The sequence below is a fragment of the Octopus bimaculoides genome, chromosome 4 (assembly GCF_046866305.1).
Source record: "Octopus bimaculoides isolate indiv1 chromosome 4, ASM4686630v1, whole genome shotgun sequence".
NCBI lineage: Eukaryota > Metazoa > Mollusca > Cephalopoda > Octopoda > Octopodidae > Octopus > Octopus bimaculoides.
In genome coordinates this window covers 24994453-25012528 of record NC_142931.1, presented here as the reverse complement: position 1 = coordinate 25012528, position 18076 = coordinate 24994453, and the positions used below count along the sequence as shown (strand labels likewise).

The following is an 18076-nucleotide window of genomic DNA, read 5'->3' as shown; positions in this document are numbered from 1 at the left end:
ATAGGTCTTATACACCTCTTTATTGCTTTCAGATTTCAACACAAGACTACAATTTCAGAGGAGGAAAGGGCGAGTTGATTACCTTGACCTCAGTGCTCAAGTGTTACTTATGTTATCAACTCCAGAAGGATAACAGGCAAAGCCAACCTCAGCAGAATTTGAACTCAGAATGTAAAGACAAAAGAAACGTCAACAAGCATTTTGCTTGGCATGCTAGGAGTTCTGCTAGCTCACCACCTTATACAAGCTTTTATTTCTTGTGTGTGTGTGGATTTTAGCTATTTCTCATAGATTCCAGCTTTGTTTAAGCTTTTCACCATGTTCCAAAATGTAAACTTTCTCGTTCTTTTTTTCCAAATGTATCTGATTATGCTTCTGGTAAGATGTGGTGTATCTTGTTCTGGTTTATTGTTGATTAATTATTCTGTGGTGTTACACAGTTGTTGTAAGTTGGAAGAGAGCTCATTGCTGGCAGTTCTTCTGTTGTCTTCATTCTTGGTATCGAATGTGGGGTTGAGTATCTTCTCGAGTTTTTCTGATAGAGTTGTGAGTTTTCCATTTATGTCTTGCTATTCTTATACACACACACACAGCTGGACATAAAACCCATTCAATAAATATTTTTAAGCCACTCACTCCCTTGGCAGGAACCCACAGATTTTTTAGACAATGGACAACTACACCCCTTCTCTTTCCCTCTAACACCTTGAACACTATACCAAATTATTTGCAAACAATCTATATTTAAAGACTTTATGGAAAAACTCCAGATATGTTCTAACCACCAAACAGAAGATAAATACAACCTGCTTTGACTTCAAATTCCAAATTTTTTTAAATATTCAATAAGATAAATTTCATCGCATAAGCCAGTAATATTTTATCTTTCCTATAAATATAAACAAAATTTTTGAATCATTTTATTAATTTCTTTCTAAATTAGAATGTCTTAAATTTACTTCTGCGCTGCTTCCACCTCTATCTTTTATATATATTTATATATATGTGTGTGTGTGTGTTATCAGGAATATACGCTATTTGCATACGTGAACATTAAGGCAATTAATACACAGTTCAGCTTTTAATATCAATTATAAAATGTTGGAGCATCCAAAACAAAATTAAATGAAAAAATTGACAGAAAGGCTACAAAAACTACTTAGCAAATCAAGATATGAAACACGAGTTGAAAAAATGAAACTAAAAAACTTTCAAGAGCCAACTCAAGGATATGTACTGATAACAAAGTCTGATTGTTTAGCCAGCAGTAGGCAAAACAATTCAAACTTTCCAACACCACTTCACCTTCTATCACAAAGCCCCTACCCAACTCATGCAAAACATTATTATCTAAGTATCACTATACTGAAGGTCAATTCACTTTAAATATTCCAAGAAACAATATATGCTTAATTTTCACAAAATATAGACAGCATCCAAACGGGTGCCACACATAAAGCACCTGTGTTGATACCACATAAAAAGCACTCGTGCTGGTTCCATGTATAAAGTACTTGTGCCATGTAAAAAGCAACCAGTATACACTGTAATGTGGTTGGTGTTAATAAGGGCAACCAACTGTAGAAACTTTGCCAAAACAGACAATTAGAGACTAGTGCAGCTTACCAGCTGCGGTCAAACCGTCTAACCCATGCTAGAATGGAAACTGGACATTAAATGATAAGGATGATGATGATATCAATTCAACTGGAGATAATTTTTTGTTTTATAATTTGAAACACTGACCAGCAGGAGATAAATTAGCAAACAAGATTTGATTTAACTGCATTGGTTTAAGCTTGAAAATATACTGATTTGAAGCAATATTAATGTGAGGGACAATTTCTGGTCATTTGAAAAAAACTAATAAGTTTCAATTTTTAGGTTGAGGAAGAGGGAAGTTTTGATGATTTTTTCTTTCTTAAATGCACAGAAAATGTGAAGTAAACTTTTTAAAGAAACGGAAAACATACTACCAGGATAATAACAATATTAATTTATTTTTTAAGTGGCACACAACTGATATACTCTAGACCTAACAACATTGGTTTCAAATTTTGGTACATGGCCAGCAATTCTGGGGGAGGGAGTAAGTCGATTATATTGACCCCAGTAATCAACTGGTACTTACAAAAGGATAAATGGAAAGTCGACCTCAGTAGAATTTGAACTTGGAACATAAAGACAGACGAAATGTCACTAAGCATTTTGCCCAATGTGCTAGCTATTCTTCCAGTATACACTGCCTTAACAACAACAACGATAATGGTTTCAAATTTTGCCACAGTGGCAGCCATTTTGGAGGAGGGGACAAGTCGATTATATCGACTCCAGTGTTCAACTGGTACTTATTTTATCGACTCCAAAAGGATGAAAGGCAAAGTTGACCTTGGTGGAATTTGAACTCAGAATGTAGCAATGGGTAAATACAGCTAAGCATTTCGTCCAACATACTAACAATTCTGCCAGCTCACCACCTTAATAATAATAATAATAATAATAATAATAATAATAATAATAATAATAATAATAATAATAATAATGGTTTCAAATTTTTGCACAAGGCCAGCTATTTTAGGAGTAAGAGTAGGGGGTTAGTTGATTACATCCACCCCAGTGTTCAACTGTTTTTTATCATTATATTGACCTTAAAAGGAAGAAAAGCAAAGTTAACCTCAGAAGAATTTGAATTCAGAATGTAAAGACCCAGAAGAAATGCTGCTATGCATTTTGTCTGACAGGATAACAATTCTGCTGAATCAACACTAATAATAATAATGATGATTTCAAATTTTGGCACAAGGCCAGCAACTTAGGGGGTAGGGTTAAGTCAATAACAGCGACCCCAGGACTCAAATGGTACTTATTTTACCAACCCTGAAAGGATGAAAGGCAAAGTCAACCTTGGTGGAATTTGAACTCAGAATGTAAAGACAGACAAAATGCCACTAAGCGTTTTGCCCATGGTGCTAACAATTCTGCCAGCTCACCATCTAACAATAATAATAAAAATAATAATAATAAAGGCCTGGAATTTTGTGAGGAAGAAGACAGTTAATTGCACTGATCCCAGTACTTGACTGGTACTTAATTTATCAACCCTGAAAAGATGAAAGGCAAAGGTGACCTTGGCAGAACTTGAACTCAGAACATAAAGATGCTAAGCATTTTATTCAATGCATTAATAAATCTGCCAGCTCACCACCATAATAATAATAATAATTTCTTTTATGAGCACAAGGCCTGGAATTTTGGGGGAGGAAGCTAGTCGATTACATCAACCCATTACATGACTGTTACTCATTTTATCAACACTGAAAGGATGAAACCTTAGCAGAATTTGAACTCAGAATATAAAGACTGATGAAATGTCGATAAGTATTTTATCTGGCATGCCAATGAGTCTGCTTGCTTGCCACATTAACAACAACAACAACAACAACAGCAACAGCGGTAGCAGTTTTTCAGACGTACACTGTCATCTCTATTATAGTAGACAACAATTGTTGCAATACATCAAGGTTTCAAGAGAAATCAGACTATTAAAGCAGTTTTAAACAATGCTTTGTGAATCATCCGGCAGCAAAAGAATTCTACCAACAAAACAACTCTGAGTGAGCTGACTGAAGTACAATCACTGTACTTCAAATGATACTTCATCTACTTCTATTATAGATGTATTTACAGACGTTGTATCTTTCTTTTCAGTCTAAATGTAATTCTCTGTATATGCATTGCACAATGCTAGCTTAAGTTAGTAGATAAAACAACAGTTTTCCCTCATGCATTCTAGGACAAGAACTAATTGTTGCTACGACTACTAATATGGTGTACTGCTGATGCAACAGCAGATACTTAGTGAAAGCATATGTGATCCATTTCAGTTCATATTCGGAACCATTTGACTTAATTTACAGAAAAATAAAAGAGAAGTATCACTGCCACAGTATCACTTTCTAATTCTTCATTTTAATGTTATAAACCCAATTTACATATCTGTATTACTATTACAACTATTACAGTAATTCAAGTGTGGTGAAACAGAAATAATTATTACAAAACATAAGCACTTCACACAAATTGTAAACAATTTTTACTCAAGTATATTTGGCTCTGTGAAATGTCTATCTGCTGAAGAAATAGCAACAGTCACTGAGCAATGTAAAAAAAAATACAGAAAGGCTTCAGGATTAGATGGAACTGCAGAAGAAATGCTAAAAACAAATAACCATATGTCTGCAAGAACACTATTGAAGCTATTTCATAGTTTTATACATAGGAAATGAATATTGGTTTCAAACTTTGACAAAAAACCAGCAATATCACGGGAGGGGGTGAATTGATTACATCAACCCCAGTGTTGAACTAGCATTCACTTTATCAACCCTGAAAGGATGAAAAGCAAAGTCGACCTCAGCAGAATTTGAACTCAGAATGTAAAGATGGACGAAATACTACTAAGCAATTTGCCTAACACATTAACAATTTTGCCAGTTTGCTTTTTTTTAGCCCGATCCAAATTCTGCTATTGTCACGTTTGCTTTCATTCCTCTGGGTGACCAATAAAATAAGTAAGTTCTGGGGCAGATTTTACCTGCCTACTACAAATGAGTAGCCTTGTATAGGTACAGGTAAGGTTGTGTGATTAAGAAGCTTGCTTTGCAACCATGTGGTTTCAGGTTCAATCCCACTGCACAACACCTTGGGCAAGTGTCTTCTACTATAGCCGCAGGCTGATTAATGCCTTAAGAATGACTTTGGTAGATGGAAGTCTGTTGAATGTGTGTGTGTGTGGTGTCTGCATTTGACCACCACCACTACCATCATTTGACAGCCAGTGTTGATTTGTTTACGTCCCTGTGACTTAGCAACGTTTTGGTTGAGCAAGTTGACCCCATACTTATTTTTACGTCTGGTACTTATTCCAGTTACTGTGGTCTTTTCCGTAGGCTTTTCTTTCCACGGATAAACCTAATCTTGCTTCTTACATTTTAAAAATTTCTTCTGTGATACACGATCCCTTTTGATCGCCTTTTCTTTTTTTCTGACCCTTTTGATCGGAATTTTACTTTTTTTTTTCCCCTTTTCCTTTTTGAAAAGAAAAGCTCTACATTTGTATTTGTCCCCTCTGTGTTCAGCCCTGTGTGACCAATAAAGAAAGTTATCTATCTATCTATCTATCTGTTTATCTATCTGTCTATCTGTCTATCTATCTATCTTTCAATATAACTGCCTTCCCCACCCCACCACACGTTAACACTTCTTTCTCCCTATTTTCTCTCGTTGCCCCCTCCCCACTTCAGCTGACCACGTGACTGTTTGGCCTGTGTGTATTAATGTTAATCACCTTTCTCTACTTCTTCCTCTCTTCTTTCTTCATTCCTCCCTCTTTCTCTCTCATTCTTACTCTACCTCTCACTCACTCCACCTCCACCTCTCTAACTAACTAATGTTTAACAGGTAAACGACAAGCAGATTATTGTATAGATATATACTCAAACACACGCACATGCACACACACACACACACACACACACACACACACACACACACACGCATATATATATGTGACAGCCAAGGACATGAAAGAAATGAAGCCAATATGCTCTGCTGGATGTGCAATGTCAGTCTGCATGTTCGACAGAATGTAAGCATCTTGAGAGAAAGGTTAGGCAAAAGAGGCATCAGATGTGGTGTGCAAGAGAGACAAGAGACAAGAGTGTGCACTGATAGGGTCATGTGATGAGGACAACCGTGTAAAGAAGCACTGATTCCTAACTATGCTTCTTACCACACAGCCACACCTGCACCTATATATATATATATATATATATATATATATATATATATATATATATATATATATATATATATATATATATATATATATATATACATAGTTCAAATTTACAGAAAATAAAAGATGAATACAGGTGTAGGAACAACAAGTAGGGGTATTAGTTTAATGCTTGAGAAGAATGGAAAAGTCTTTTATGTTTTGAGCCTATGCTCTTCAACAGAATGGATCAAGAGGGAAAAAAAACAGAGAGAGAATGAAAAAAAATGGAGAGAGAAAAAATCTGCAGAGTTCAATGGTCCAACATGACAAGATCAGATATATATATATATATATATATATATATATATATATATATATATATAGGCACAGGAATGGCTGTGTGATTCTGGGTTCAATCCCACTGCGTGGAACCTTGGACAAGTGCCTTCTACTATAGCCTCGGGCCGACCAAAGCCTTGTGTATGGATTTGGTAGACGGAAACTGAAAGAAGAAGCCTGTTGTGTATGTGTGTGTGTGTGTGTGTGTGTGTATCTGTGTTTTTCCTCCCAACATCGCTTGACAACTGATGCTGATGTGTTTATGTCCCCCGTAACTTAGCAATTCAGTAATATAGACCAATAGAATAAGTACTAGGCTTACAAAGAATAAGTTCTGGGGTCAATTTGTTCGACTAAAGGTGGTGCTCCAGCATCGCCACAGTCAAATGACTGAAACAAGTAAAAAAAATAAAAGAAAAAGAATATATATATATATAATTCAATTTTTGTCTATCAAATCCACTCACAAAGCTTTGGTTGTCCTGCACTAAAGTAAAAAGCACTTGTGAAAGGTGCAGCACAGTGAGATTGAACCTGAATCCACATGGTTGGGAAGGGAAGCTCTCAACCACACAGCCATATCTGCATGCAAACATATACACATGTTGGTATGCATACTACCAAAAGTTTATATATGACATTTAAACTAATCAAGTTACTAAATATACAAAATCATTATATCATTATGTGATTATATGTTTACGTAAACATAATATGAATTATGCAATTAACATAATAATAATGTATTTAAGGGAAGAACAGAATTCAAGATACAGTCAGCAAAAATAAAGGTTTTGTTTAATTTGAAGTAAGACAGTGAGTAAATGTAAAGAGATCTGATAATTTCAAAATCTGTTCATCTTAAGGGGACAGTAAAAAAAGATGGAGAAGGAATAGTAGATATAAAGAACAGAATATCCAAAGCCTAGAGAGCATTCCACAATGTAACAGGGTGTGGAGAAGCAAAGGTATAGACCACAAAATGAAGCTGAAGCTGTTCCAGATATTGGCCTGACCAGTGTTACTCTATGGATGTGAAAACTGAAAAGTGACAAAAATGGAAGAAAAAATGCAATAGACAGCTTCCAATTCACATGCTTAGGGAGAATACTTGACATCAAGTGGCTACGGAGAGTCCGAAATGATGCAATTGTGACGACAGCAGGCAGCGACAGGATCAATGATGAAATAAGACCCAGAAGCTGGAATTGGCTCGGACACATCCTCAGATAAAATCAAGGAAGTAATTATATGGCAGCACTGGAGTGGTAGCCTGAGGGAAAAAGAGCAGAAGGGCACCTTAAAACCACATGGTAAAGGACCATAGACAAGGAAAGGAAATAACAAAGGTGGAGAATTGGTATGCGACCAGAACAGTGGTAGGAAACAGACCTGGTTGGAGAGATCATGTTACAGCCTTATGTGCCTCATAGCACAGAGAGAGGTAAAGGGTATAGCCTTTACCTCTCTCTGTGCACCTAGAAAGTTAACCTCCAAGGCACAAGTCTGGGCAAGGTTGTTTATGGAAGACGAGCAGTCACCCATGTACACCAGCCTCCCCTCTCCAAGCCACTGATGTTATCCAAGGGAAAGGCAAAGGCCGATACAGCTTGGCACCAGTGGCGTTGCAACTCATTTTTACAGCTGAGTGAACTGGAGCAACATGAAATAAAGTGTCTTGCTCAAGAACACAACACACAGCCCGACCTGGAAATCAAACTCACTACCTTGTGATTGTGAGCCCAATGCTCTAACCACTGAGCCATGCACCTTCAACTAACTATTAGATAATGCTATTAGGTTAGACATAGCTTAAGTCATTAGTTGCCAATGTCAGTCTTGCATGAGCTGGGTAGCCTACAATATACCTTACAGTAACCCACTGCAGGTTAAGTTGCTTATATTCACAACTATGATTGATGTTCTAACCACAGCCCTTTTTTCTTTGGTGTTGAGTCCCACTGCGTGGTATCTTGGGCAAGTGTCTTCTACTACAACTCTAGACCAATCAAAGCCTTATGGCTAGATTTGGTGGGCAGAAAGTGAAAGAAACTCAACTCATCATGTATGAGTGTATGTGTGTGGTTGTATGACTAATTTCATCTTTTCCTCATCTATGTGTGCTTTGTTTGCTACTTTGTAAACAAGAGGTTCATTTTAGTGTTGTTTGTTTCCAGTTCTCCACTTAAGCATGCTTGTTTTTTTTTTTTTGTTTTTTTTTTGATAAACTAGATTATTACCCCACTTGGAAACAGGTTGCAATTGGTGACATGAAGAGTGCCAGCTGTAGAAAATTTTGCCCCAATAAGTTTACTTCTGACAGAACCACTCATGGAAAAGTAGATAAAACAATGTGCGTTCTTTGAAGGAAAGCATGGCTATTATATACAGCTGATTGAACGACTACAAAGTAGCTTTCATGATGACAACAACCACCACACATTTGATATTAATCTGAAATGTTAATATGTGAAAAGTGCTACAATCTAGCAGTGACTTCCCAACACTACATGGTCAAACCAATATCTACTCCACCAGCTAACTTGTGAGAAATGTCGACCCAAATATTCTTCAAATTATACTCTACTGTCCTAGCCCTATGGCATTCAGATTACCATGTCAAATGTAATGCTTATTTATTCACATTGTTTTGAATTACTTGTGCATTACCTCATAGCTTCAAAATTTCAATGGTGTTATTGCTTATTTTTAGAATGACATTGCAGAATAGGTGTGAGAGGCTGGATCTGGCCAGTTCACACAGAACAGGTAGAATATTTGGGCCAGATATGATCATTTTAAATGCTAAAGGGTTAAAAAGAAAGAAATACATTAGATACTATGATCTAAGATGTCTTTTTTGAAAATTGACAGGCAGGCCACCCATAAAACATCATTAATTCTGAAGGCTCTGCTTCATCAGGGCCAACAACAAGTTTCAACTACAACAATAATATGTAGTTTCAATTGCTGGTCAGAAACAGTTGTGTTTGTAAGAAAGGCAACATCATAATTGTTCATGCTACTTTTATAAACTGATGCCAGCATCTCTAAAATTAAGATCTAGATACAGACTGAATTAAAGTCATCATCATCATCATCACCTTTTAACAACCATCTTTCATGCAGACATGGGTTCGATGGTGACAGGATCTGACAAGTTAGAGGTTTGTTTCATGCTCCAATGTCTGCTTTGATAAAGTTTCTACAGTTGGATGACCTTCCTAACACCAAACATTTTACATAGTGTATTGGGTACCTTTTGGTGTGGTACCAGCGCTAGTAAGGTCACCATGTAATTTGGAAGATTAAGATCCACTTTGATTGAGTGGAACTACATTAATGAAAGAAGGAGGCAGCTTTATACTGGGTGATGAAAAGATAAAGTATGAAGGAAGAGACAAGAACATGGTTATTTACATCACACAAGTGTGGGTGGGAAAGTATGAATAAATATTTGCTTCATTTGTGTTTAAAACCTAACATCTGTTTTGAAATTAATAACAATTTGATGGCAATAGTCAAACTAAGTAGTTAACAGGTTTTGATGTGGTAAAGTGTTTGAAATAAATTATCTACGCATACATATTACATTAAAAGATAAGGATATAGTCTACATTGATGACATCCTGTAGTTTTGAGTCAGCCCTGATCATGTAGAACTATTACCAAATGCATTCTAGCCATGGCCATCCTGCCTCCTCCCATTTCTATGATCACATTACCTAATACATACTTATATACTTTTCTACAATGGCAGGTATAATTTGAGGCGATTTGGTTACTATTTCCAGCAGGTTTAGTAACCATATAAAGGCTTCTTGTTGGCTTGGGATACATTTATTATAATAAAATGGGTGTGCTATGTCATCAGGAGAAATGAAATAGGAAATATATTCAACAAACAACCACTCTGTCTTCATCTCCATCAGCATCATTATATCTTCATTTCATGTCTAGGGAAAAGACTGTTTTTCCTTTCTTTTCTTTGTCTGTTTCAGTGTTTACAAACAAGTGAGATGGAAACTGATAGTAAAGTAACTACAGTGCAAAATACATCGATACAGTAAGTAACAGTAGTTTAGTAATGACACCAACATCTGTCAGCTTGCTCTAAGCAGTAGTTATCCAACCAATGAATCTAAGAGTAAAAGTATTTTTGGAAAACTAACAAAACATCCCTGACAGAGAAACCAATCTGAAATTAGCAGACAAATAACATAGATCTTAATATATATGTAGTGAAATCTGAAAGTAGGCACACAGATTTCATGTAAATGTCAATCAGCCGTGAAAATTGATTAAATGTAGCTTGAGAGTAAAGGTATCTTTTTATACTACTAATCTTTAATTAAGCTATAACACACAGATACACAGACATATATATGAAACAACCAATTTCCCTCTTGACTATAAGTGTAGAATACTTCAGTTTAACCACTTCCTTCTTTATGTTACACTCTATTTTTATGTATATCAGTTATTTAAAACACCTTTAAATAAAATATTGATTCCGCTTCAGCCAAATTTCAAAGATATCGATTTTTGACAAAGGTACCAAGCTACAAGAATGAAAAGAAAGGAAATGAGATTGTGTGACATTCATGTTTTCTCAAAAGCAATAGCTATGTAAACGAAGTGAAAGGCAATGATATTGGTTTGCCAAGTTCCAATGTCTTATGTTAATCCTTTTACTGTGGAAACAAGACATATCCACTCTAAGTTTCATTACCCTTAACTGTGGAAAATAGTTTTATATACCAGGCGGTCTCTTGCTAAAGAATGTTAATTATTTTTCAATTTTTATTATTTATTATGTCCAGGTTCTCAAGTTTATTGAGGCAACAGGACTTTCTGAAATTACTAATTCTATTTTTTGGTAGGTATTTAATATCATTGCCATAATAAACATGAAATTTAATTTTGCTGTTAAAGAGTTAAAGATCTCTCAATGAATAATACTTCTGGTTAAGCAATCTCTAAAATAGCATACATTAACCACTTAATAAACTATATTGACCAGGAAAATCACTAAACAACTTTAATTCAAATTAGAGTCTGATTTAGAATGCTGAGAAAGCAAGTGTATTTGCATAACACAATGTTAGTTGATCCAGTAAAAATATATATATATATATATATATATATATATATATATATATACAATTATTTGGAGTCACAACAAATCAAGTCTGTGACATATGTCTGATTCACAGTTATTGCTATCTCAATGAATCTTCTTTATTGCTACTGTTCTTAAAAAGACAAGTGTATTGTGAGTGATATATTTTTCGCTATTCAAATAAGAGAGGCTTTGTGTTTTGTGCCTCTATAAAAAAAAATCAATTTATAATGTTATAAATAATGAATTCGCTATAAACAAACAAGCCATTATTTATTTATATATACAAAGCTATATATATATATATATATATATATGTTTGTAATGTTCAAGTCTGTGCCAGCAAACACATGATATATATATATATATATATATATATCTAAATGCACACACATACATACACACACACACACGCACAACTGTTCCACAAGCTGCTCCAGAAGAAATCAATAAACTGTAGTAACAATAATGCTCTAATTGCAAATGAATTAGCAGAACATATCCACCAAACAAATTCATCACACTGTGATCCATTACAGATGAGATATAGCTGTTAATAATTAAAAATTGCAAGAAAAACACATACTAACACAAACCTATTCCAATCAATAAGCAATATAAATCAAAGGAGTTTTTAACAATAGTTGTTTAGAGTATATACCAGAAATAAAGAGACATCTTTCCAAGTGGCCAATCAAGTTTCTAATGTGAGCAACATGAAAGAAGTGAAATGAGTCCTAATGAGAAATGAAACTGGATATACCACAATACACACCCAAGAGATCTACGAATTCAAGTACATTTTTTTTTTGTTCATTTTAGAAACACTTACCTATCTACCCAATTTGTTTTTTCTACCTCAATTCTCACTCTTATGTTCACTTTGTACCTTGGCCTCACATTTCTCTTTTTCTTTCTTGATGGGGAAGCCATGTATTCATCTCTTCAGCAAGACACCTGCTCCTGTCCCACTACCATTTTTTTGTATCCCTTAATGCTATAACCCTTCAGTCAAGGGGCCTTGTTTTGCAAGTACTTGGTAACCTCGTCAGTGCTGATACCATGAAAAAAGTACACAGCACATTCAGTAAAGTGGTTGGTATCAGGAAGGGCATCTAACTGTAGAAACCATGCAGACATTGAAGTTTAGCATGCCCCACTGGCTGGTCAGTTCCATATGAAACAGCTTAACCCATGCCAGTATGGAAAAGGAGACAATAAATGATGAACAGTACATATGTCCTTCCGTCCATCCATACATATATATATATATAGAGAGAGAGAGATCAGATTGGAGCCTGGTGTAGCCATCTGGTTCACCAGTCCTCAGTCAAATCGTCCAACCCATGCTAGCATGGAAAGCGGACGTTAAACGATGATGATGATATATATATATATATATATATATATACACATACATATATAATTATTAAGTTTGAAAACAGACAGATCTAATGGATACAAATGTATTCATTAGTATTCTTCATTTGCAAACTTAATAATATTTGATATTTTATATAATATATTCATTGAAGAAATATCTCTTCAAAATACAATATACTAAATCAGTGTATCTAGGATAAAAATATCCCTATAAGAGGTCTAAATATCCTCATAGTAACTATATATATATATATATATAAATCATCATTTAATGTCCATTTTCCATGCTGGAAATGGGTTGGACAGTTTGACATGGAGCTGGCCAGCAGGGGAGCTGTTAAGTCTCCAATTGTCTGTTGTGGCATGGTTTCTATGACTGGCTGGCCTTCTTAATGCCAACCACTTTGCAGAGTGTGTCAGGTGCTTTTTACATGCCGCCAGCACAGGCGCATTTCTGCAGCACTAGCACAAGTGCATTTTTATGTGGCACCAGTACCAGCACAGGACAAGCCTGTACGTATGGACGACAGCAATTTTACTTAGCTTGACATGTCTTCTCAAGTACAGCAAATCACAACTCCTGGTACCATGCCATTTCCTCAGTGAGGCCCAGCATCTGAGATCCTTTCACACCACTTCATGTCTTCCTGGGTCTATCTCTTCCACAAGTTCCCTCCACAGTTAGTGCTCAGCACTTCTTTATGCAGCTGTCCTCATCCATATGCATCACATGACCAAACCAGCACAGTCATCTCTCTTGCACACAACATCTGATGCCTCTTATACCCAGTTTTCCTCTTAAATCATTTACATTCTGTCATGCATACATACTGACATTACCCATATAGCAGAGCATACTAGCTTCATTTCTTTCAAGCCTTTGCAAGTCCTCTGTAGTCAAAGCCCATGTTTCATTGCCATATAGCATAGCTGTACATACACAGGCATCATACAATCTGCCTTTCACTCTGAAGGAGAGACCCTTAGTTACCAACAAAGGTAGAAACTCGGAACTTCCTCCACTGCTAACTTGGTCTGCTAGGTAACAAAAGCTATCTACAACTTCTAATGATCTGTCTGAGCATTTGATAGAGTCTATTGTCTGCACAGTTTTAGTGCTTATTGTACCCACACATTTGCCACACACAAAGATTATTTTCTCTGTTAACCTTCTTATAATGCTGTTACACCTCTCATATGTCCGAAGCTTGCACTAGGTTGTCTGTCTAAGGCTTATATTATCATCACTTAAAATCTGTTTCCCACACTGCCACAGGTTGGACAGTTTGACAGAAGCTGGCAAGCCAGAGAACTGCATCAGGCTCCAATTGTCTGTTTTGGTAAGGTTTCTATGGCTGGATGCTCTTCCTAATACCAACCACTCCTCAGAGTGTACTAGGTGCATTTTACATGGCATCAGCACATGTGCTTTTTACATGGCTGCATGGTTAAACAGTTTACTTCGCAACCATTTCCAGCTTCACCAATCTCTTAAATTTCTTCTACTGTCTCAATTCAACCAATAAATTGTTGAACTCGAAATAAAAAAAAGACTGTTGCGCGCACACGTGTGTGCATGTGGAAAAACAAGACCCTCATCTCAAGAACAGGTAAGTAAGATTTGGTTGCAGCAAGAGTAACCACCCATAAAATGCTACCTCTTATAACTCTTCATCCAACTTATGCTAGCATGGAAAAACACATTAAACAGTGTGGGTATTTGTATTTACTTCTGCCTGAAAATCAATGTTGTATATGTCTCAAACTTAGCAGTTTGACAAATAGAGATTGATAAAAATTAATGGAGACAATATGATCAATTAAAACCTTTGAAGGCTATGTGTACTTCAGTGTGACTACAGTCCAATAAATGAAATCAGTTGAAGAACATCATCATTATCATTTAACATCCGCTTTCCATGCTAGCATGGGTTGGAGTATATATACAGTATATATATATATATATATATATATATATATATATATATATATAAATTTAATGAATGGAGTAAACGCATATTATAACTGCATACTTTTTTACTAGGAGAAAATAAATACATATAATAAAATATATATATACATATATACTCTCTTTACTTTACTTGTCGGCCATGCTGGGGCACCGCCTTTAGTCGAGCAAATTGACCTCAGGACTTATTTTTTTGTAAGCCTAGTACTTATTCTATTGGTCTCTTTTGCCGAACTGCTAAGTTACGGGGACATAAACACACCAGCATCGGTTGTCAATCGATGTTGGGGGGGACAAACACGGACAAACAAACACACACATATATATACATATACATATATACGACGGGCTTCTTTTCAGTTTCCGTCTACCAAATCCACTCATAAGGCTTTGGTCGGCCTGAGGCTATAGTAGAAGACACTTACCCAAGGTGCCATGCAGTGGGACTGAACCTGGAACCATGTGGTTGGTAAGCAAGCTACTTACCACACAGCCACTCCTGCGCCTATATATCATTTAAGGCACATGGCTCAGTGGTTAGAGCATCAGGTTCACAATTTCTAGGTGCAATCTCATGGTCATTCATGACAGAAGGGGGGGGGGTCTTTTTATCATTTAACACATGCACTGGTTCCGTCCACTATGCTATGAAATCAAGTACTGATATCATAAAGGTACAACCCACTGTTGCAAGTTGCAGAAACACTGTATGAATTAATATTTTGTTCAAGAGGTCAAATCCTTTAACAGAAGAACTCACCTCAACCAATGATATTAGCACAAAATCAATATATGCTTAATCTCAGTAAATGAATGAAATGGCATCTAGCTTTCTCACTGTTCACCAGATTACAGGATGTGAAAGCCTGCCAAATACTATCACCTATATCGATGTGAATTAACTGATCAAGTATTTTAAAGAAAAAAAACTAAATAAATGATGCATATGGCCACGTGTAATATCAACACATATTGAATTTCAGTTGGGTATAATTGTAAACTTTGACTTGTTGATGACCTGGTTCTCATGGCAGAATCTGCGAAAGACCTACAGAGTAAAGTTCCAATCTTCTATAGTTTAAAGGCTGACTGTTCAGCCCAACAAAGACTAAACTTCTAAAGAGTACAATACTTGGAAAGAAATCTTGACCGAAATATATAAAAAGCACAGAAAAGTATTCAAAATTGTGCATTTAGTGCAAATATAAAACACAATCACTACACATATCACCAAAAAAAAATGTCATACACACTCTCCACTTCAATATGAAATTTAAGATCAGGAAATACTTCAGCCCCACTACACTAATGTGGGTCACACCTGAGCTTTATAGCTCATGTAAGATCAGGGCCAGATTAAGACCCATAGAGACCTTAAGTACTTAAAAGATTTTGGTACTCCCATATATATATGTAATTCAAAATATAAACAATAATAAACCATAGAATAAATTTTTACTTTTCAAACTGAAACAAAATTAACAGTAAGAAGGAAAATTATATTTATTTTTGTATACTTTCACTTCATTTACATCGGAAGTTTTCTCCTACTTTTTACAAATGCAGTCTTTGATCAGATCCTCACTATGACGTCATGAATACTTCAAAGTTATATTTCCAATCATATAAGAGACTGAGAAGAAATGCTATTATAAGAAGTTGTTGAATAAGGAGAATGCATAGGAGATATACAGTCAACTTCAAGGAGACCCTGCTTTTGAAACTGATAGCTATATGGTTGAAATCACTATTCAGGACCATCATGCTGAGATGCTGAACGAATCAAGTGAAGAAGAACATGCACTACTCATTCATGTAATCAATCATGTGGTACAAGAAGAGGTTACTGCCAGTGACTGGTATAGCTGTACTGTTAGTTTCACACAGGATAAAGGAGATGTCCTAGAAAGAAGCAATTATGGACCAACTAATTAAGAAGAAAATTAACTTAGATGAAATGAAGTTCAAGGTTTGTGCTAGAATAGGGTACCAGCTACTAAAACACTCTTCTTGGTAAAACAACTACAGGAAAAAAGTTCTTTGCACAGAGAAAATCACTATACATAGCATCTGTTAACCTGGAGAAAACATTCGACAAAGTATATTGCTCTGTAGTTACTACAGTCATACAATGGAATACCATACCTTGTAATATGGATAGATGATTGTGTTTTTACCAGTGAGAACCATGCAAATCATGTATAGAGATATCATCAGCAAGCTGAAAATTAACAAGTTCAGTAGGTAATTTAGTCCTCAACTCCATCCTGTTTACTATAGCTCTCCAAACCATAATAGAAGATTTTAAGATCAGCTGTCCAAGGCTAGCCTAATTCTCATGATTAAATCTAGATAAACCCCACTCTAGCAAGAAGCACCCATCTAATAATTTTGTTCAAATAGGCGCAGGAGTGGCTGTGTGGTAAGTAGCTTGCTTACGAACCACATTGGGCAAGTGTCTTCTACTATAGCCTCGGGCTGACCAAAGCCTTGGGAGTGGATTTGGTAGACGGAAACTGAAAGAAGCCCGTTGTACATATATGTATATGTATATATATGTGTGTGTGTGTTTGTCCCCCCAACATCGCTTGACAACCGATGCTGGTGTGTTTACGTCCCTATAACTTAGCGGTTCGACAAAAGAGACCGATAGAATAAGTACTAGGCTTACAAAGAATAAGTCCTGGGCTCGATTTGCTCGACTAAAGGCGGTGCTCCAGCATGGCCGCAGCCAAATGATTGAAACAAGTAAAAGAGTAAAATGTTTGCAAGGTTCTCTTGTAGCAGATGATAATTTCTGTTGCCTAATTAGCAGAGAGGGTTATTTTGAAAATATAGTAGCCAGAGTAAAAAATGCGAAGAAAATATTTAGATAGGTACAGGCGTGGCTGAGTGGTAAGAAGCTTGCTTCTCAACCACATGGTTCTGGGTTCAGTTCCACTGCATGGTACCTTGGGCAAATGTCTACCACTATAGACTCATGAGTGGATTTGGTAGACAGAAACTGAAAAGAAGCCCGTCGTATATATATATATATATATATATATATACATGTGTGTGTGTGTGTGTGTGTGTGTGTGTGCGTGTCTGTCGTTCCCATTACCATGGCTTAACAACCGATATTGTTTACGTCCCCGTAACTTAGCGGTTAGATAAAAGAACTGATAGAATAAGTACCAGGCTTACAAAGAATAACCCCTGGAGCCGATGTCTTTGACTAAAAGGCGGTGCTCCAGCATGGCCGCAGTCAAATGACTGAAACAAGTAATAGAATAAAAGAATAGTGATTACCTCTGCTGACATCAAAAAGATTCTTTCTCTGGATGAAGGACAGACTCAACAATGCTTGTGTACGAAATGTAATGTTGCATGGTAGTGAAACAGTCATTGGGTGTGCAGAGTGTGCTAAGACTGGAATGAATTACGGCAAACATGCTCCACAGGATGTGTAATGCTAGCGTGCCTGAATGATGGAGCACGAATG

General features: G+C 36.1%; 1 protein-coding gene across 3 annotated transcripts in view; it reads right to left on the bottom strand.

Moving 5' to 3' along the window:
* LOC106879394 (protein disulfide-isomerase A5) overlaps nucleotides 1-18076 on the bottom strand; it is a 69065-nt gene that overhangs the window by 49386 nt on the left and 1603 nt on the right. Inside the window, exon 1 of one of the 3 annotated variants that reach the window (XM_089350517.1) lies at nucleotides 17884-18005. The exons of the other annotated variants lie outside the window; for them this stretch is intronic. Within the exon in view, the coding sequence (XP_089206643.1) occupies nucleotides 17884-17895 (12 nt within the window). The 5' untranslated portion in view covers nucleotides 17896-18005. Of the gene's footprint in view, nucleotides 1-17883; nucleotides 18006-18076 lie in introns of those variants that run through there. 3 annotated transcript variants of the gene reach the window in all.